We start from the raw sequence: 22507 nt of genomic DNA, 5'->3' as shown, positions 1-22507 counted from the left end.
TGCTTTGAAAAGACATTTCATAAAGTAAGATTGAGTTAACAATCTGACGATGGCATCATTAGAGATGAAGCACACACTCTGATAGGACAATGCTGGTGTGACAAAACTGGTTATATCCATCTCAAAAACCCCATCTGGCATTCTCTTTAATTGATTTTGTGAAATCACAGAAATTGTAACTTAGGATAGCTAGTGGGGTTTTGAATCCTGCTCCTCATAAATAAAATTCCTGTATGCTAACCACAGTGTTATTTTTCTCAGTACTCTGTGACAGAAAATTCTGGAAAACAGAGCTTCATCTACATCTACATCAACACTCCACAAGCCACCTGACAGTGTGTGGAAAGGAGGCTTCTGGTATCACTAACTGATACCTGATCCCTGTTTTAATGGCATGTGGGCGAATGATTATCAGTAAACCTCTGTATTAGGTCCAGTTTCTTGAGTTTTCATGTTGTGGTCATTTTGAAAAACATAAATGGGAGGAAGTAATATGTTGTAAGACTCTTCCTGGAATGTACTGCAGTGTAAATATAGTAATAGCTGCACCACTTACCAACAAAGCAAAACTGAGTAACTTCAATTAAACCAATTATATGAAAGAAAATGCATTTAGTATCTTATGTCAAAAGACAGGAAGCCTCATGAAGGAACTACTTATGTAGTGAATATATCTTGAGGGAAAATACAAAAACAAAGATGATGTCAACATATGTATTACGCTTACCACAATGTTTTTGGGAAATTATGCAAATACTTGTTCACAGACTGTAGCTCATACCACATGTTGTAGAACCAAAAGAGGAAAATAAACAGTAACTACATGCTTAAAAATGAAAAGTTTCTGACAATATGGGTAAGTGAATGTAACGCTGAATAAGTCTTTGAATGCCACTCAACAGTAATACATTGGTAAACATGCAAGACAATTATCTTTAGGAATTCTCAATTGCAGAGGCTTTAATAAATGTTTTCTGTGTAATAACTAAGAAGGTGGCACAATATTTGCAACACTAAGCTTGCATTTGGGGAGATGGCTGTTCAAATCCATGTCTGGCCATCATGATATAGAGATCAATAAGCTTTTCTTCTTTAAAAGAATAGTGGATTGACTCAGGCATATAAGGCATCAGTAAAATAATCATTATTATTGTTATTGTTATTATTATTAAGAATAGTTGTAATTTTGAAACTATTATCATCATCATTAAGAAGAGTTCCTACATAGAAAGTTGTCTTGATGTTGCATTGTATATACAGAAAGAGGGAACAGACTGTGCTATTCACACAGCCGCGTCAGCTAGGCATGAACAGAGTTACAGAATTTTAAGTTGCCTAGATGCATTTCATGTACAAAAGAAAAAAAATCATTCTGATCTTCATCTGTACACTGTAAACTACTGCAAAGTGCATGGAAAAGGTTGCCTCCCACTGTATGATGTATTAAGGTTATATTCCTGTAACATTCACTTATGCAGTGCAGGAGGAATGCTTAAGTGCCATTATGCATTCTGTACTTAGTTTAATCCTGATGTCATTGTTCTTATGATAGTGATGCAAATGGGACTTTGGTATATTCCTCAGTTCTACACTTCATATGTGTCACTGAAATTTTAAAGTAGGCGTTAGCTGAATAGTTAGTATCTTTAAGTGTGTTCAGTTAAGGCATATCTATCTTCTGCATCTCCAAGATGCTGACCCATGTGTTAAGCAACTATGTGACCATTCATGCTGCTATTATTTACATATATTCAATATACTCTGTTACTCCTAAGTGGTATCACTCCCAACAAACTTGAAACATAATGTAGGATGAATTGTATGAGTATTTTGTAAGTAATATCAACAATGTAAGAGAAGACTGATTGCTACTTACCATAAAGAAGACATGTCAAGTTGCAGACAGACACAGTCAAAAGATGCTCATGTATAGCTTTCAGCAATAGCCTTCACCTGTAAAAGACACACACACACACACACTCACACACACACACACACACACACACACACACACACAAGCAAGTATACCTCATACACACACAAACTCCAGTTGGCCCAAGATGCACACACAACTGCCAAATCCAGCATTCTTGCTTTATACATGACTGAGATTATGTAATAATTCCATTTTATATCTATACAAAAAGCTGCACCCAGGTATTTGCATTAGTTGACTGATTCCATCAATATTATAGTCATATGATACCGTAATGTAATTAAACTACAGCTATCCACAGAGGACCAGTGTGGGGCATAATTGTCATATGACATCAAAACTTGGTAGATATTCTTCTGCATTAATGTGAAACCTATTTTTACTGGAAAAATTAGTTGTGGTTCTGGCCACCAGGTGCAGATCTGGCACTGTGAATCCAAGAAAGACATGTGGAAAAAACTACTATATGTAATGGATTAGGAATTGGATGTGGGCAGAAAAGATCAAATAAGTGAGAAATACTTAATGTTGATTTTATTATAAACCACCACTTACACAAAGTGTTCAATATGAGCACCAGAGACTTCAGTGAGATGCTACATCTGTAAAATGATGTGATAAACAGTTGCTCACAGAAGTTCCAGTGGAATCTGAGTACCAGTTCTTGTACACTGGTCTTCGTATCATATTAAGTAGAGACCACACATCAGGTGATCTTGCAGGCTATGCATCTGTAAAACCCCTGGAGATAGCACATTCATGGAAGGTTGCATTAAGTGGATTTTTCATTGGATAAGTGACATGGGGTGTTGCCCCGTCTTGCATGAAATCTGTGGTTTCCACACAGCTGCACTCTTCCAAAATAAGGAATCACATGCTCTACAAGGAGGTCTTGATAACTTGCAGACATCATGTTATACCTGATAGGCCCCCTGAGTGTATTCTCTACAAAGAAGATAAGACCAAGAACAAAGCTGCTTGTGAATCTGCACCACACAGTCACATATGGGAGTGCCATAGCTCTTTTTGCACAACATACAATTTAACAGTTCCCCAAATTGGGCAGTTCTGTGTATTCACTGTACCTTGTAGTGTAAGATGTGTCTAATCACTCCACAGAATATTGCCTGGCCACATGTTGTCAACTTCAGTCTGTGCCAGTAATCGAAGAGTAAATTCAGAACGTTGCTGCAGATCATTAGGTTCCAGTTGTTGCACCATCTGGATCTTTTATGGGTACCACTGTAAAAAAGACATCAAAATTTTCTGTACTGTTGACCATGGGATGGACAAGTCTCATGGCACTGCATGAACACTAGCTCTACCTGGGGCATATGCTGCATGATCAGTTACAGCAAGAGCAACCTCATCAGTAACTTCCACTAGGATATGATGCCTTCCTCTTCCAGATGCCACACCAAACTCACCCATGTTTCCAAATTTCATTATCATCTTCTTTCAACCATTTAATGACAAGAGTGTCTACTCAGACCTTTTATTCAGTGATACTCTCTGATACTCTCAATGCATCACCATAATGGCTGCTGTTCACATAAAACAGTTTTACTAATAGCACATGGTCTCTCATCTCGAGAGTCATACTGTTTACTCACATTATGGCTTGTCAGAGGAGAGTGTGGATGTCATACCATGACACCAGTGACATACAGTGCCTGATTTTCCCCTGGTGGCTAAAACTGGAACTTAATTTTTTCCAGCATAAATCAGTTCCGAATTAACCCATGAGCTCAGGTACCAAGTTTCGCTGCCATATGATAATTACAGGATCTCTATGAGTAACTGTACTTTATTTATAACCACCAGGCACATTTTTTCATTTTGTGAAGTCCACAATTTTACATTCTTGAACATATAAGGCAAATTTCCAGTCTTTGTACCATTCTGAAATCTTAGCAAGAGCTGACAGGATGTATTTGAGCAGTTTCCTGCAGATAGTATTTAATTATAGATGACTGCATCACCTGCAAAATGTCATAGATTATCATAAATTTTATCTGCTAGTGATTAACATACAACATGAGCAACAAAGAATCCTATATACTTCCCTGGAGTATGCTTGAAGTTACATCTATATCTGTCAATGACTCTCCATGGAAGACAACATGCTGTGTCCTCTCTACTGAAAAATCAATAGCCCAGTCACAAACTGTCTTTGATGCCCCATATTACCACACTGTCATCAATAATCAGTCAAATGGGATGGGTCAAAGGCTTTTGGAAGTCAAGAAATATCACATTGAACTGACTGTCTTGATCTGTGGCTTGTCATATGAGAAAAGCATAGTCAGAATTTATGTGACTAGTGTTTTCTGAGCCCATGTTGGCTGGAATGGGCTAGATCATTCTGAGTAAGATACCTGTTACATCTAAGCTCAGAAGATGTTATAAGATTCTACAACAAATGGATTCAAAATATTTTTGACAATAATTTTGTGGGCTACTTTGAGTACCATTCTTGTAAATGAGAGTGACCTATGCTTCCTTGCAACTACTGTACACAGTTTTTTGTTCAAGAGATTTATGCTACATTATTGTTAATGGAGAGGCTCACTCCATACAAATTATCTATAGAAACTGTTAGGTTCTATTGGACCCTGCAGCTTTGTTTGATTTTAGCAGTTTCAGCTATTTTTTCAACACCACCAACATCTGTATCATTAATGTTTACAGCAGTGCAAGAATTGAATTATGGTAATACTCCTGGATTTTTTTTTTTTTTGTAAAGAAAGATTTGAAAATAGAGTTTTTAATTTTCCTGCTCACATATATGACATAAATTATAATTTAGATAACACATTGAATTGTGCTCTAAAGTGTCACCAAGTTTACCGCAAGTGGAAGGAAAATATTTTTTATGGAAAGGATAGATTGCTACTCACCATAAAGAAATATGTTAAGTTGCAGCCAGGCACAATGAAAAGACTGTTACCTTTGTGCGTTTGGTCAAAGTCCTCTTCAGAAAAGAAAGGAAAACACAAACACTTTCACACAAGCTGGCAATACAACTCTCTCTCTCTCTCTCTCTCTCTCTCTCACACACACACACACACACACTCACACAACCCTATCTCTGGCCTCTCTAACCAGACTGCCTAGCTGATTGTTTCTTTTGACCTGATTTTAATCTTATATTGCCCATTTTAGTTGATACATTCATCACCTTTTTGTCAATTTCAAAACGGAGCATGTAAGCTTAGTTGTGACAGTTGCATCAATAACTTTTGATACTGCAGGAACTGGCAAAGGTTCTGGTTCATCCTTGTTTTCACTTTCTCCTTGTTTCTCTCCCATCAGTTCTTTCAAGGCTTTATCAGTTGTCATGGATTGAGAGATGGCATTCCCTTTGTCACATTCAACATATGCTTGGAAGCTAAGATAGTCAGTGTTTTCTTCTTGGCCCATTATTTGCTGCCATTGTTCAGCTGTAATTCCTTAATTTTCTGGCATGATGTCTTTTGTAAGTATCCAATGAAAGGCAGCAGTCTTGAAGCAGTTTGAAATTGTGCTTTCTTGCAGAAAATCCTAGGCACTTCTTATAAAATGCATAGCATCCAAGGTTGTTACCTTTCTCATTGTTGTACAAACACAGGCCAGCCTCAAATGTCAAGAACTTTCCTATATTTTTGTTTCACTCATTTTACAATAGATTTATTTGAGTAACAATCACAACCAATCATGATCACACGAATTTGTCTGTCTGACATTATCTCAGAAGGAGATTTTCACTCTGTATTTGACATTATCTCAGTTCCACTGGGTATAGGGTTATGACTGGACAAAAGTTATTCAAGTGCTGGCCAATGTAGGGTCATGACTAGTCTTGAATGGACACAGGAACTACATCTGGTGATTCAAAAGCATTTGAAACATTGCTCCAAAGAGATTGGTCCATGCATACACATAGCTTTTTTCCACCCTGGTACTCTTCTCATTAAAGGAAACAACAACAAGTTTCCTGATAGCCCTTTAAAGGGGTAGTACTTCTCAAGCTTGTGAATATCTAATACAGGCTAATGTAATTTTACTTCCTTAAGAGATTTTATTCCTTTCGTGTGCTGTGCACATGAATCCTGGGATGTGGCAAGAAAAGGATCTCACTACCCTCTGTTAATTTCCCTTCCAAAATGAGTTATTTTTTCCATCTTCCATACAAGAGTCAGGTCACAAGATTTGGCAGTTGTGAGTCACATGCTACACTCATTGCTATAAATGCAAGCACACATTAATTTGGCTGACTTTAGAGGGAGGTGGCAATATGCATGCATACTGTTACATATACATTGTACAGGGGAAATTAAGCTGCATACCAGATTTATAACCACTGTTGGCAGTGACCACACAAACACTATCTGCTCAAAGTGTTCAGATGTGTAGTTTTGCACATTTCATACACAGTTTTAAAGTAACAGAAGTGCACAGAAAAATGAAATATTTGCTAAATGTTGTTCTCAGAATTATAATTACACTGCCACTAATTTACTTGCTGTCAAAGGCCTGACAGTGAATGATAAAATTTTGAAAGATGTGTGGATGACAATGCACTTCTCAATAGCATACTAAGGTATGGTCCTGATCACTTCAACTGACTTTTAAACATAATTAGCTTTATGATACAATATTAATGCATCAACACTAGCCTTTAACACTTGTGTTTATTAATATACTTAATGCCAATAGCACTACCCATACATTTGTATGCTGGACACATTGCAGCCACTTCCTAAAAATTAACAATTGGTAATTTTTCTTGGAATGGTAATTTCCAACATTTGCAATGTTTCAGCTTTTACTATGTTACAGTTTATTGAGACTGACAATATGCAGAAGATAATTGGTAACAATCAATGACAAAATTGAGAGAATCTTAAAATTAGTTAGAATACACATAAAATCAAAATATTAAAAAAAATAATAGGATCAACGAGGGAAGTCGTAAGTAATGTGAATAATTCAGAACTTCTTCGGTTAGCATTTTGTATCACTGTTGCTCATGGTGTTAGATGATTGCTCCAAGAAGTATCAACCAAAAATGTGGACTAGAAACGTTTAGGTAATCCAAAGAACATAAAGGTATCAATTAGTGCTACAGATTGCTAAACAATGAAATAAATTGAATATGCATTTCAGTAACACAATGGTGTTACAAAGTGCGCAAAGCTGTGCATGCACAGCAGAGACAGTTTACAAATAGCTGTGATCGATCATAACACCGTTACTCAAATGTACATAATGCCTTGTTTGAATAGCTGAAAGTGCCACCTTCAGTTTGCCTCTGCCTCCAATAGGTACTTGTTGGTAGAAGCTGGAAGTCATTAGAGCTAATGCCAACCTATACAAGCTACTTCCGTGCATCATTTCTGCCATAGCAAACAATCTGTACAACATAGAAAGCTGCAGGTACTGCACAGCATTGTCTGCCTGCATGTTTCTTCACCATAAACATCCTACTTCCACCATTCCCAGAACTCTCAATGGCAAAAGATGCAGCAGCCAAACAGTATTAAGTGAGGATATCCAGCATGTGAATGAGTCATTTTAACAACAATATTAAAAAAATGATAAATTGCTACTCGCTATACAAAGGAAACACTGAGTAACAGACAGGCACAACAAAAAACTGCTATACAATTTAGCTTTCAGCCAAAAGGAATTCTGAAGTGGAAAAAACACACACATTCACATAAGCACAACTCACCCATACATGACCAATGTTTCTGGCCACTGTGGCTGATTGAGTTGTAAACATGCATGACAGAAGCATCAGTCTGGTGGTGGGGGTAAGGAGGTGGCATGGGGCAGGGAAGGAGGAGGGAATAGCAGGGTGGGATGGGGGACCATGAAGTGCAGCTTGTGGGATCATGCAGAGATGTGGTTGGGACAGGGTGGCTGCTAGATGTAGTCAGATAGTTTGAGAGGGGAGGAGTGGGCGGTAAAGTAAAGGAGAGAAACGGACAAGTGGATGTGTTGGTGGAATGGGAGGCTGTGTGATGCTGGAGTGGTAGCAGGGAAGGGGATAGGTAAGTTGAGGATAGGGCCTAGCGAAGGTTGAGGCCAGGAGGGAATGTGGGATATATTGCAGGGACAGTTCCCACCTGTGCATTTCAGAAAAGTGGGTGTTGGAAGGAACAATCCAGATGACACAGACTGTGAAGCACATTGTGTTAGGCAGCATATTCAGCAACTGGGTGGTCCACCTGCCTCTTGGCCACAGTTTGTCAGTAGCCATTCATGCAGACAGACAACTTGTTAGTCATCATGCCACATTGAATGCAGCACATTGGTTGCAGCTTAGTTTGTATATCACATGACTGCTTTCACAGGTAGCCCTGCCTTCGATGAGACAGGAGATGCCTGTGACAAGACTAAGTAGATGGTGATGGGAGGATGTCAGGCCTTGCATCTTTGTCTATTGCAGGGATACGGACCATGAGGAAAGGGACCGAGGGCAGGAGTGGAGTAAGGGTGGTAATGGATATTGCATAGGTTTGGGGGCAGGGGAATACCATTGTGGGAGGAATGGGAAGAATAGTGGGTAGGATATTCCATATTTAAGGGCATGATGAGAGGTACTTGAAAATCTGTAGGAGAATGTGTATCAGTTGCTCCAGTCCTAGATGGTACTGAGTCACAGGGAGGGGAGATTTCCCCTTTGTGGTCAGGTGCTGGGAATGTAGGAGGTGATTGATGACAGGAGGGACAAGGCATGGGAAGTTTGTTTCTGTACAAGGCTGGGTGGGTAATTTTGGTCAACTCACTGAGACCCTTGGTATATTTTGAGAGGGCTGCTTGTGACTGCAGATGTTATGACCACAGGTTGGTTGGCTGGTTGATTCAGGGGAGGGGACCAAATGGTGAGGTCATTGGTCCCTTTGGATTGGGAAAGGGTGGGGAAGCAAGGCAACCATGTCCTTTCAAAGGAATCATCCCAGTATATGACTGAAGTGATATAGGGAAATCACGGAAAACCTAAATCAGGATGGTCGGATGCGGGTTTGAACCATTGTCCTCCTGAATTTGAGTCCAATGTGCTAACCACTGTGGGGGGAGGGGGAGGGGAGGGGGAGCTGTTGAAGTGGAGGTATTGCTGGTGGCTGGTAGGTTCAATATAGATGGAGGTACTGATGTAGCCATCATTGAGGTGGAGGTCCAGATTGAGGAAGGTGGGTGGTTGGGTTGAGGAGGACCAAATGAAATGAATGAGGGAGAAGGTGTTGAGGTTCTGGAGGAATGTGGATAGGGCATCCTCACCCTTGGTCCAGATCACAACAGTGTCATCAATGAATCTGAATGAGATGAGGGGTTTGGCATTCTCAGTGGTTAGGAAGGATTCATCTAGATGGCCCATGAATATGTTAGCAAGAGGTGGTTCCTTCTGTACTGTGGATTTGTTTGTAGGTGAAGCTTTCAAAGGAGAAATAATTGTGGGTGAGGATATAGTTCGTCACTGTGATCGGTTAAGTGGTTGCATGTTGGAGTCAGCTAGGTGTTGTCCTTGTCAAAACAGTCATGTGATCTACAAACTAAGCTGCAACCACTGTGCTGCTTTCTACATGGGCATACGTTCTGCATGAATGGCTACAGACAAATTGTGGCCAAGGGACAGTTTGGCACAGGTGGGCACTCTCCCCGCAATATATCCTACATTCCTGTAACTCCCCCCTGGCCTCAGCCCTCACTCGTCCTGTCCTACATTTACTTATTCCCTTCCTTGCTCCTACTCCAGTACAACACAGCTTTCCATTCCACCAATGTACCCACCTGTCCTCTAGTCCTTTTCCCATTCAATGCTTCTCTTCTCTTCCACTTCCCCCTCACTCCACCCAGACCTCCTGATTGCATGTAGCAGCCCTACCCTGTCCCCACTATGTTCCTGCATGATTCCAAAAGCTGCACTCCACATCTGTCCTGCACCTCACCTGACTTCCTCCCCCCCACCACCACATGTCACCTCCGTACCTGCACCCCTACACTGCTACTCCCATCACACACAGTTACAACTCAATCTGACTGAAGTAGCCAGAGACAGTGGTCATGCATGTGAGAGTTGTGGTTGTGTGAATGGGTGTGTGTTTACTGCTTCAGAAACATGGTTTTTGTATGTAAAATGAAATGTATAGCAGTCTCTCTGTTGTGCCCATCTGCTTCTCAATGTCACCTCTATATGGTGATTAGCAATCTATCAGTTTCATAATAATGTTGTTAATTCATCATGGACTTTCCATTTCTCAAGTTATGTCAATGTGTGTTTAATGAAATTGAGACTGGGACTTCCAAAAATGGAAATACTATGCAGGAAAATGTGGTAATTAGGGATGTACTAACAAGGTTCCACTAGCTGTCACAGATGTCTGAGAAATATGCAGAGAACAGCAGCCTTTTTCAGACAATATCAACTACAGAAGCCCATATATTGCCAGATATACATACACATGTACAAAGAAGTGAATTAATTTTTAATTGTTAGAGAAACAGCATTTTTTATATAAATGGTTGCTTTTAATTGTCTGCTTTGTTCCCAAGCTTACATAATATGCATATGTTCATAACATAATACTCTCATGTATTGAAAGTCAAGTTTTTTCATAATACATGTGTGTAGTAGTAGCTTCATCTGAAAAAAAACTTTTGATTGACTAAAATACAACAGATTTTCTAGAACCCTTATTGAGTTAAAAAAGCAACAAATAACTAATAATTTTGGCAGTGTTTAGAAGCCATTTGTAGCTTTGTAATGATTCATCTAAATTCAGGGTCTGCAGTGTGATGTTGATAATCAATTGGGACTTGTGTAGCAAAATATAGGAGAGATTTCGGTAATCAGTGGATCTGCCTTGGAGACTAAGCTCTGGTTGCAAATTTTTCTTTTATCATTATTAAGCTAGTCTGGTTATAAGTTTCAAGAATGCAAATTTTGACAAAACTTCTCCTTAGTTAAATTGCAAATTAGTGTGAAGTTTGTGTCTGTTTAAATAGTTTAATCTCTATCATGCAATCATTAAGGTTAACTTAGAAAAGCTGTATTCTGTTGGCATAAATTCTAGCAAACCTGGTGATAGTCAACAATGTATAAAGTCCTTGAGACATATAATGTCTGGTCTGAAAACCATAAAAATATAATGTAATTACATACTAATATAACAATTTACATATTTTTCAATGTTTAAATTTAAAAAGTAATGTTAACCTGTTGATAACTTTTGCAATTATTATGAACAAGTACATTATTATAGAAATTAATAGTGATATAAATATTTCCAGAATTTAATACGAGGCCTCAAACCAAATATTAAATCACGCCAAAAGTTGCCTGCAGCCCAGAAGACAGCAGTTATTCCAATGTCTGAAAGCAGTGCTGGTTTGCTCACAAAGAACAGTTCATTTCTTAGCCAACAATAAAAATGAACCTAGTTGCTGAAATGTGGAAATGAATAAGTAAGTAACATGTTTAAAACTCTAAACTCTTAGAGCTATTAACATGTGCAATAAAAGATGTGGTGAGTGGGAGCATCAGCATGAAAGTTATGAGGCAGTGTTTAAGATACTGTTGTTCAAGATGAGCAAACTGAAAGCACAGCAGCTGTGATTTGATAAAATTTACTACCATAAATATTTGTCATGAACTATTACTAAAACACAATGAATTTTAACCACAGAGCAAACACACATCAGGTAAAAGAATTTGTTTATTTTAAATTATTGTTATGAAATTGTATGTTCAATAATATTTATGATTTGTTCTGTAAATATCAGTCTGTGAAATACTCATGTATTTCAGGTCACTGCTTTAAATAGCAGTTAATGATAGTTTTGAGATGCAGCTGTTTAAAACATTTCTTAAATGGGACAGTTTATTTCTAAAGAGCACAGAACGTATGTGATTGGACTCAATAGCATAATAAGTATTGAAATTCAATTGAGAATGTGACAAAGCAAGAGCTTAAATGAATTAAAATTTTCTGTTGTATTTTAACTCCTGGTGTGCTCATCAGCAACCACAGACATGTCAAAACAAACATAAACCTCAGTTCCTACCTTAAACCATATGCAACATATTGAAGTGAACTCTCAGCTACTTGTTTTCCTTGTATAATAATATGTTAAATTACTCATTTTAGGTATAAACTGTGTGAAATTCTTTTCAAGTGTCATCAGCAGCAGATTTCAGTTACTACAAAAAATAAATTGAAAATGAAGTCCTGCAAGAGATTACAAATGTTTGCCAATGAGTTGTCATTTAATATTTCAAACATAAAGGCAGTAAATCATTTATGTAAGTTTCAACTGGAATAGTTTCCAAATTTTTCACTTATAATGGTTCCATCTGTGCAAATGAAGAATATGACTTCTGCACTAAAGATTTTCTGTGACAGACTGAAGCTATCAAGACCTCATTCAGTGTAGAGGGAGATAAAGTCCAAACTGTTGCCTAAAATGTTCCATTAGACATAGGCAGTACCGAAGCTTAAACATGATAACAGTGTCATTTGATTCTAGTTTTAAACATTGTGATAACTAAGGGGGGGGGGGGGGGGAATGTACCTCACAACAGAGAACACAACATTAAATGATGAATGATTTGTATTAAAATAATAAAAAAAGGTCATAGAGACACTTGCATCCACTATGTTTCTAGCACTGATTTTATGTCAAAAGAATAAATGCAAATGTGATTTTCATGTCAATAATGCAAAAATTGAGATCCAAATGTAGAAAGACAAACCACAGAAAACTGAGTGTATGCTCATGCTTGCTGGGTAAGTATATTGGGGAAAGCATAAAGATCTGTGAACTGTTGATGTTTTTACATATTAATTGATCTAATTTGTACAACAATTAATTTATGAACTTCACTATGTCAAGAACTACCAGACAATTTTTCCATCACTTTCTTTGTGAAACTTCTTTACATCAGACAGTCTAGTCTGAGTAAATGATGTTTTCACACAATGTTTCAATTATAATCTCATAATACTTCCAGGCCTCTACCAACACCTTGTCAAGCTTTGTCACTTTTTTTATGTTGATTAATTTTATACTAAATTAGATTTCTGGTATCTGTCTTTATTTATAGTTATCAATAGTTTGAAACAAATTTGAGCAACTGAGACCATTAGTTATGGACTGATGACCCTGTAGTTTCGTCCCTTTCTCTCCAAATCAACCAACCACTAGCTATAATTGCAAGAAAGAGGAAAAGAAATTCACAGTTGATTTTCACATCCTTTGTTATAATGAAATTGAAGTGTCTCCATATAGTGGTGTAAAGTTTCAGTTGTGCAGAGGTAGTTATTTAATGTCACTATCTCAAGAAAGTTTATGACACATTACTTGCATTTGACATTTACAATCAGTTTCAGTTAAAATCGATGTTATGTAAATTGAATATTCTGTATTAAATGAACTACTTGTACCTAATTATCCCTTTTGAAATTAAAAATAAAATAATTAATCTTCCTAGCCATGTAAGTGAAGTTCTTAGTGACTGTTTCTGGATTACTGCAGTCAGTGACAAATAATGCCCTTCTAAAAGATGCTGCTCATATTTACAACAGCTATGAAAATTTTGTCTCTGGTACAAATATCAGTAATGCGACACATGAAATCAATTTAGATCTGAGACTAATTGTTGTGATAAGCTAATTAGTTATTAGATGTATGTGTATATAACTGATACTCTGTTACTGATAAGAGACCTTTATATTTCTTACAACATTACATTTCATAGTGTAACTTATACACTATTCATAAAACATGAGAATATGAATGAAGAAGATCATGTATAACAAGTGTTTCCTGACAACTGCCTACCAGTTTGTAAATTTAACAATATATGTTAATGGGATCTTTTACAGAAATAAATGCAATAAGGGAAAGGATGTGAGAGATGCAAAAGAAGGGATAGTCATTACATTCCTAGCATTTGTTCCCTTGCCATCAGAAAGCTGATAGAAAAATGGAAAGGAAATCAGGGTGCACATTTTGTAAGGAGAAAAGTTACTCCAGGCTTAAATCATGGAAGACAAAGTGCAGGAAAGAACTAAGAAATAATAATCTTCTGATTTCATTCCTGCATTGTGTCATGTCTGATTCTTTGTTCAGCGCAAACTTAGAATTTCTCACTAGCAGATGTAATCAGTTCGTTCCTGAACCTTTGTCTTTTTGTTAGTGTGTCCACTTTGTTGATACTGTTTTACTAACAATTAAGAAAGTGCTGTTCAGCTTAGTATTTGGGTCTCATAACTTCAAGTTAGTATGCAACACATATGAGTGCTGCTGAGTAAGTAACAGTTACATTTATTTCCATAGTCAGTAGTTGCTTCAGTTTTGCATGAATGATGTCCTATAAAACACGACTTACAGCTGACAACCAAACTTATTAATGAAAGTCATGGTATAAAAATAAAGAACAATTAATATTATAATAATATTATAAGTACTTTACCATATTTTATTCATGGTACTTGTAGGGAAAATGCATCAGGAACTAACGCCATTGTGTTTTTTGTCCATCAGGTTAATTTCTATAAGTTCTCATAGACAGCAGATACTAAGATCATTTTCCTTACAAACATCAAAGAGATAGGCAGCTGGTTAAGAATATGTTATTTAATAAAAACCATGATTTAAAAACAAACACAGATGTTTAATTATCAACATACTGTTACATCTCATGTTCAGAAACCACCAGAGTTGCCAGTTATGAGTGAAAGAAGTTTTTTTTTTTTTTTTTTTTTTTTTTTTTTTTTTTTTTTTTTTTTTTTTTTTTTTTTTTTTGGACATAGGCTTGTTAATATCAAATTATATTGTGAACATACTTTGTTCATTGGCATAAGAAAACAGTACATGAAGGACTATGTTCATTGGCATAAGAAAACAGTACATGTAAGAGAACAATACAACTAAGTATGAACTTGTTGATATGAATTGCACAAGAAATGCAGTACGTGGTTATCAGACCAGAAATAATCATTCACCTTCTGTACTGGTAAAGGATAGATCCACAGTTGTGTAACAAATCAGCAAAACATTTGTTGTAAAAAAAAAAAAAAAGCATCAGAGCATCAGGTTTTGATATTTTATTTGAGATGGTTGTTCTTCAAGTTTGTGAATATCTATTGAGATATTTTAATGAATAAAACTGCATATTATTAAATATTTGAGGTACAAGAAACTGTATTTGGTGATGTTCATGTATATTATGTGACTATCTTCTATTTTAAATAGGAGTACAGGCACAAGGTATGTAAATAATGCTAATGACTTTTTTGTGAGAGTGATGCTAATGCTGGGAGTAGATGATAATTGACATAGTTACTCCTGTGAAAATGGATACAGAATATGTTGCTATTACAACCATTAGTTATGTCACACAATCTGATGTTATTAGAGATTACCAAATAGTAAATACCAAATAGTACACTTGTTAAATCAGTAATTTTCATTTTTATATTCTTACTGTCCAGTTTCACATATGTGTGCTGCAAGTCAATGCACTGTAAGTGTCATATTCAGTCAAAAACATTTTAATAACTTTATGCTGAACTGATGTGTACTACCGAATTTGTGAAAGTAACATGTTGCTTCATAAAACTATGTCGAACTTAATGATTGGTAGAACTTGAGAATAACAAAGAAGAACTTAATTATAGTATGTGTTTTGCCTGTTTGATGTAAAATGCTTACTGAAACTTGTTATTTCCAACAATTACAAAATCTAAGTACTGTTACAGTGCCATATTTACACCTGTGTATAATCTGCATACCTTTCTTTAGCAGATTTAACTAGCTTCAGTCAGCTGAATGCAGTAGTGTGCAGTTAAGGAAATGTAGGCTGATGAGAAGTGAAAACATGTTACTCTTCTCTAGTAATTTTTTCTACTGTATCTGTTTTTCTTCATGACTGAGCACCAAGTCCTCAGTTTACATCATTCATTGCTGTAAATTATGGATTTCCCTTATGTTCTGCCTTAAACACACTGGCAGCTATTGATTCACTGTGTATCTCTTATAAAAGTCCTCTTACAAATATCTTTTGCAGCAGTTCACAGATTAAATACTGTACTATCTTTGACAGTCACCATTTTTTTCCATATTAGATGTCTTGATATCAGTCTTAAATGAGGAAAAATGAAATTATTACTTTATATTTTCTTTATCCTACTTTTCTGTATCCTTTCCCTTCTTTTAGCATACCAGGCTCCTTTTTTCTAAAAAAAAAAAAAAAAAAAAAAAAAAAAAAAGTTCTTAACGTTTCTATTGCTGCGTGGGAATATGAGTTTAGAGGATGTCATTGCCCTTATTGTTAGAGAGAAAATGGCTGAGAGTTAGATCTGAATGCACTGCGTTAGTAATTACTCTTTTTCATTTCTCTATTACAAACATCTGTTCTATACTTATTGCTCATATAAAGTATTATAAATGATGATTTGCTCAAGCTGCTCTACAAGAAGACAAAAATCATAGCATGAAGTATTCTCTTATCTTTCTTTATCTCCACTCATAACAGAGGAATACCACTGTCAGTGAATGCCAATATTATTGAAGCAAAAGGCCAAATTTCAGCCATTGTCATGTTAACTCCTGAAACAAAAGGATTTGCTAACTAATTCATTGCTTTAATGCAGTATTAATTATGACAGTTGATTTAAGAAAACGATGCCAGTATTGGGCTAGTGATATTATATCATATATACTATAATTTTAGAATTAAAGAACTATTGTGACAGATGTCACCAATTAACATTTACTAATAAATGCAGTATTATTGAAGTATTATTACAGTTGTTGTAAATCTGTTTTGAAGATTAGTTACGTGTGTGGCAAATAACATTTAATTACTTTTGTGTCACTTTTAACTCAACTAGAAAAAGTGCTATGAAAGTCTTCCTTTAGTTTGCTACTAAAACTTTTCTCAAAGAGTTCTGAAGAATTATTAAATGTTGCTGTAAGGAAATAAATTTTTAGTTTGGAAATAAAATATTTATACACCAGAAACATGTTAACTAGAAGGATTTGTACTGTAACATTTGTTTACTGTATATGTGTTTGTCTGTAGCATGTAGAAATTATGTTAATGGAACAAGAAAATAATAAAGGAGTTAGTGGCTGGCTCATTAACTCCATTTAGACATTAGTCTTAGTCTAGTGTAAAAGACCATTTCAAGTGTACATAAGTAAAACTGAAAAGAATTCTGGTTGAGTAATAAATGTTGCAATGTTTAGGTCAAACAGGAATTTTTCTACTAAATTTTTGCTGTATGTACAAAGAAAATAAAACAAGAAAATAGTTCCTTATTGGCCTGACAAATCTGGAAAATGTAGACACCACAATGAAAATATGTCTACTGATTATGTAAGGAGCTTCTTTATGTAGCAAAAATATAGGTATTTATCAGAGCATTTTCCTCTGGAGAAATGTCTATAATGAGGGGAGGAGACTTATGTATTTGATAGTGTCTCTTCTGAGTATGCTTTACAATTATGTTGCCCTGTCTCTTCTACAAAAGGAGTTTCTGCTGCTCCAAAAATGTAGTGTGATATATGTTTTCTGCGTTTTCCTGGCAGTATTTACAAAGAGAAAAAAATGTGTGCAGCTTCCTGTATTTTAGGTATTGTGTGTCTGAGCTTATGATGTGCCATGATTCAAATTAACATTGATGAAATTACATTTTATATGGAAAAAATTGTCAGTGTTGTGTTTGAAATATAATGATATTAAACTGCTATTAGCTGATCCTGTAGCACATTGTTTCATTCACAGTTTTTGAAGTTTTTCATGTATGGTGAGTAAGCTTTACTTAAAGCAACATCAGATTTGTATGGATGATTTTTTTTTTTGGTTTTATACAATTTGTTATAATATATAGGAAAAAACTATGTAATGCTAATTGTATTGTATGTTTATTGGTCCTTTATGTCATATTCTGGGCAGAAAGTGCATCATGAAATTGAACAAGTCAGAGTAAGTGATATGATGGTATATGACACGTGCAGACCCCCCAAAAAAAAGTTTTCCATAGAAGTGTTTAATTTTTAAATATGAGGTGTGAAAAAAAAGGTCAAATTTGTATTTTTGAAAATAATTTTATTTACTCCTCTACTCAGTGTTAAGCCCTTCAAAATATCCTTCATTAGATATTATTCACTTATGCCATAACTTCTTCCAACTTCTGGAATCTCTGTGATAGCTTTTAGCTCTCTCTGTGATACATTTTTAATCTCATCCATGCTTACAAAATGATAACCCTTTAAGATTTTCTTTCTACAAACAAAAAAAGTCAAATGGGGCCTTGCATGGAAAGACGGATGCTAGTGCATCATTACAGTATTGTTTTCGGCCAAGAAGTTGCAAACAGGGAACAAAGCACATTATTGTGACACAAAACCTGTGGTTTGTTCATCAGAAATCTGGGTGTTAAGGTACTGAGCTTGTAACTAGTACTCCTTACTGATTACTCAAAGTTATGAAACTAAACTGCTAAAATCGAAAAACAGAGTGTGTGTATCCTTCACATCTGACTCGTCATTGAGCTTTTTTCATTCTTGGTGATCCAGAATCCTTTCCACTGGGACCATTGAGCTTTAGTTTTGATGTAATATCCATACATCCTTTTCAATAATCTGTTGTGAGACATTTCAGTAGTTCTAGCTGCTCATGAGCATCTTGCACTTGCCACCATTTTGGTTCATAAGCCAACAATTTTGGAACAAAATTTGCTGTCACAAGTTATGAACCAAAACGTCCAACATAACCAAAATACGGTACGAGCCAGTTGATATATCTTTCAGCCCCTGACACAAAAGAATGTATGGGTCAATATGTAAAGTTTTTTCTTGGCGTATTTTCATTTCTGTGGCTCTCACCAACTTGAATCAGTCATCTGGGCCTGTGCCTGCTGGTACAGCTGAAATTTGGATTCCAGTTGTTGGCAGCATACTCCTTACACAGAAAATTCAATATGTCGATGAGTGTGGTCACATCAGTGAAGTAAGATATTTCTTATTTTTCATTATACTTTTTAAATGAGAAATGATATTAATGGTTTTTAACCAAAAGAGGTATAATAACTACAACTGAACAAAGTTGTTCGTAATTCTTTTCAAATTACGCTGTTTATTGTGGAACAAATAACTATCACCAGTTTGCAGGTTAGTATTTTGTATTTTTAATACCCACACAATTATGCCAAGCTAAGAAATATTACTTAAAATACATTTTCACATTAAAAATTATTTACTGCAAGTGAGAGATTGCTGCTTTTACTCCACAAATGCCAACTAGTAAATGTATTTTGTCCAAAAGTGAAATACCTAAGAACAAAATGTCAGACATCGGTTATTTGTATGAAGATGACAATTCTAATGTGGATTGCCTATTACAATGTCTGGTGAGTAATATAAAAAGAAAAATATTCAGAAAACAGCAGCAATAAAGAAAATTGTCTCAAAAGCACTAAAACAATAATAAATCTGAAATGTTTCTCACTGTGCCAAAATTTCTATCTGTGAATATATCTCATGGTGCTTCTTCACAACAACGAGTGATACCAGAAGATTCCCATAATGTGTATCCTCAGCCTTCTCTATTGACACAGCAGAGGTGATCATGGAGAGAGAAGGATTTTCATGAAAAGCTTTCTTTCTGCAGATGCTTTAACTTTTTTTTCTTTTTTTTTTTTTTTTTACTTACACCACATATTTTTCTTTCAGGTTCCATGGATACAGAAAAGCACTATGCATTACTGGTCTCAGTATTTCTCTGAAGAGTTATTTACTTCTGCATCAAAACTGACAAACGTGTAGTCAGTAGGAAAAAAGTGGTAGCAATGACGTTGAACTTTAAGTATTTCTTTGGTTTAAATTTAATAATAGTCAGGATCTAGTTTTAGTACAATGGTAAAAGAGCAGTTGGGTTCTAATGACATGCTGATATTGCTGGCCCAAAAAGAAAGAAAATATACATTTAGCTACCATGTCTGCCTGCTGTATGCAGATATAACCAGTCAATGGGCATGATGGACATCTGTGATCAACATTAATGGAGTGTTACTGTACTTGGTTTAGAATAAGGAAATTGATTTTAAAGTTCAGTCTACATTTCCTCAAAACTGCTGGATGTTTTACAGCAGTGGTCATCAAACTGTGGCTCTTGGGCCGCATGTGGCCCAAATCAAGTGTTTGTGTGGCCTTCAGTTTTCAGCCATATTTTTTAATAATATGCACCTAGCAACCAGCAGTCAAATCTGAAAATGTCACCTAATGTTCAGAGTTTTCTTAAGAGTGTAGTTTTCTTGCTCAGTAACAAACAAAAATGTTTGGAGAGTTGTGCTTAATTATAATTGATGCTGATGAATTCGGCTGTGAGCTAAATAAAACTGGGCACTTACCCAGTGTCTTATAGTTTGTCTTCCAGCTCTGACAACTCACAGGAATATGTGACTTGTGCCAGTCAGCTGCAATGGTATAAATTTTGACATGGAAGTAAGATGGATTTGTGAATGTGCATTATAGAGATGGTCATCTTCAAATGTGGTACTTATTTATAGCAAGGAACATTAAATTAATTAAGAGTGTTATAATACAATGCAATAAGTAGAAGAAAAATGATATTCAAACCATTTAGTAAACATTTGTGAGCATGTTTCATATTGCATAATGCATTTAAAGAAACATTGCTCAGAAAAATTCTGAAAAGCTTTTAAGGGTGTTGCAGGGTAGGTTGTAATGAGAAATAACTATTAAAGAAAAATGCAGTATGTTGTACCATTTCTGACATGAGTTAATTAATGCATGCATGCACAAATTCCATTGGCCCACCAGGTACAATCAGTATCAGTTGTTCTCATAGCATAGATGACAGCACATGAGACTGCTCAGCCTTTGGCTCTGGTTTGATCCTTACTACTTTTCCATGTCCAATTTTTGTGTCACTCTTTTGTTCAGTTTTAGACAACGAAACAAAGAAAATTTTTAGCGACACTGTCTCTGGTGGGCCACTTGCATTTGTGCACACAGTGTCCTGATTAGCTAACTTCAGTGTCAATTAACACATAAATGGTGCAACATATTGATTTTTTTTTTACTTAACAGTTATTCCTCAGCACAACATACCCTGCGTAAAACCTTCTCAGACTGTTTCTGACCACCTTGTACAGCCAACTCCATAGTTCAGCAGTTGCCGGCACAGTTACTCAGCATCTTTGGTTAGAGGAATGGCTATTCTTTGGAGGGGGCAAAAAAAAAAAAAAAAAGAACCGTGTAAAATTCTCATGAGAGAATTTGAAAGGTGTTATGCAATATCCATACAGAACCACTGATGACATAACATCAAAGGAACAGACCGAAAGAAAGAAGATGGGAAGAAATCGATCAGTGTATCTGGCTGCTTTGTGGGGAACCAAGTTTCAACTCCCAGTATTCCTAGAGATTTTCCTTGGTGGGAGAACTGAAACAGGATGCACTCATCCTTGTGATGCCAATTGGATAACTACAGTAGAGCGTCGATTATCCGAACGTCGATCAACCAAACGACCGCTTAACCGAACTGTGTACTCACTCGCACCTGTTACTCTCCCACCCTACCGTCCATCATCCCCCTCACTCCAAACCAAGTTTCCCACAGTAGTCGTCGCACTAGGCCACCGCTGGTGGAACATTGCTTCTAATGGGGCCTTCACAAGGCGCTGCTGACTGGCCAAGCCACCAGTCGCTGTGTTTCAACAATCAGCGCACTTCTGTCGGCTTGGCACTGGCAGTAGAAGTAGCGGTAGTATCAAAGCTGTTCACAGCAACAGCTGTGCCATCTTAGAGTTGAGGCGTGCCGCTCCACGCAGTTTGAAGGATTGCACGCTCTCAAGAAGAGCTTCTCACGGTGCAAACAGTCACCTGTTCTCTGTTACGACCACTTGTGTGCTGCTGCATGAAGAAGTGAACTTGACGATACAAATTGCTTAAACGTAAACGTGTTGTCCTTTCTATGAGGGACAAGTACGAGATTATTACTATATATTCCTACTGAAGTTGGCTTTGTATGTTACTTTGTAATACTAAAAGAGATGCCTGTTTTTATTAATAAATTTACTGTACAATACTTCTTTTTGGCAAATAAACATGTACAGTTTGATTATCCGAGCAAACCAGTTTTCTGAACACCCATGTCCCACAATTACTTTGGATAATTGATGCTCTACTGTACTTGAGTGAGATGTAGTGACTCCAAAGTGCTGAAACCCACCAACTGTTGGGAGCATGGTGTGCTGACTCCTCACCCCTCCATACTGCATTCAGTGCCACCATTGGCAAAGGATGACCTGGCAGGTGGCTGGTCCCATTTGGCCCATCAGGGCTTGAAGGTGGAGCAGCTTTAACTATTTAAGTGCAAGTAGAATTACTATTATTAATAAATTAATCTTCTGCTCTCTCTCTCTCTCTCTCTCTCTCTCTCTCTCTTACACACACACACACACACACACACACACACACACACACACACACACACACACACGACACAACACTTTGTCAGGCAATTAGAGTGTTGCAGCTTAGGGATCA

General features: G+C 36.4%; 1 protein-coding gene across 1 annotated transcript in view; it reads left to right on the top strand.

The window, feature by feature from the left end:
• Nucleotides 1-20875, top strand: part of LOC126175673 (sodium- and chloride-dependent GABA transporter 1-like) — a 159183-nt gene extending 138308 nt beyond the window's left edge. Inside the window, exons 12-13 of the mRNA XM_049922597.1 lie at nucleotides 11216-11389; nucleotides 19667-20875. Coding sequence (XP_049778554.1) covers nucleotides 11216-11353 — 138 coding nt within the window. The 3' untranslated portion in view covers nucleotides 11354-11389; nucleotides 19667-20875. The remainder of the gene's footprint in view (nucleotides 1-11215; nucleotides 11390-19666) is intronic.
• Nucleotides 20876-22507: the final 1632 nt, after the last annotated feature.

Source organism: Schistocerca cancellata, chromosome 3 (genome assembly GCF_023864275.1).
Source record: "Schistocerca cancellata isolate TAMUIC-IGC-003103 chromosome 3, iqSchCanc2.1, whole genome shotgun sequence".
NCBI lineage: Eukaryota > Metazoa > Arthropoda > Insecta > Orthoptera > Acrididae > Schistocerca > Schistocerca cancellata.
This window is presented reverse-complemented; position numbering and strand designations above follow the sequence as displayed.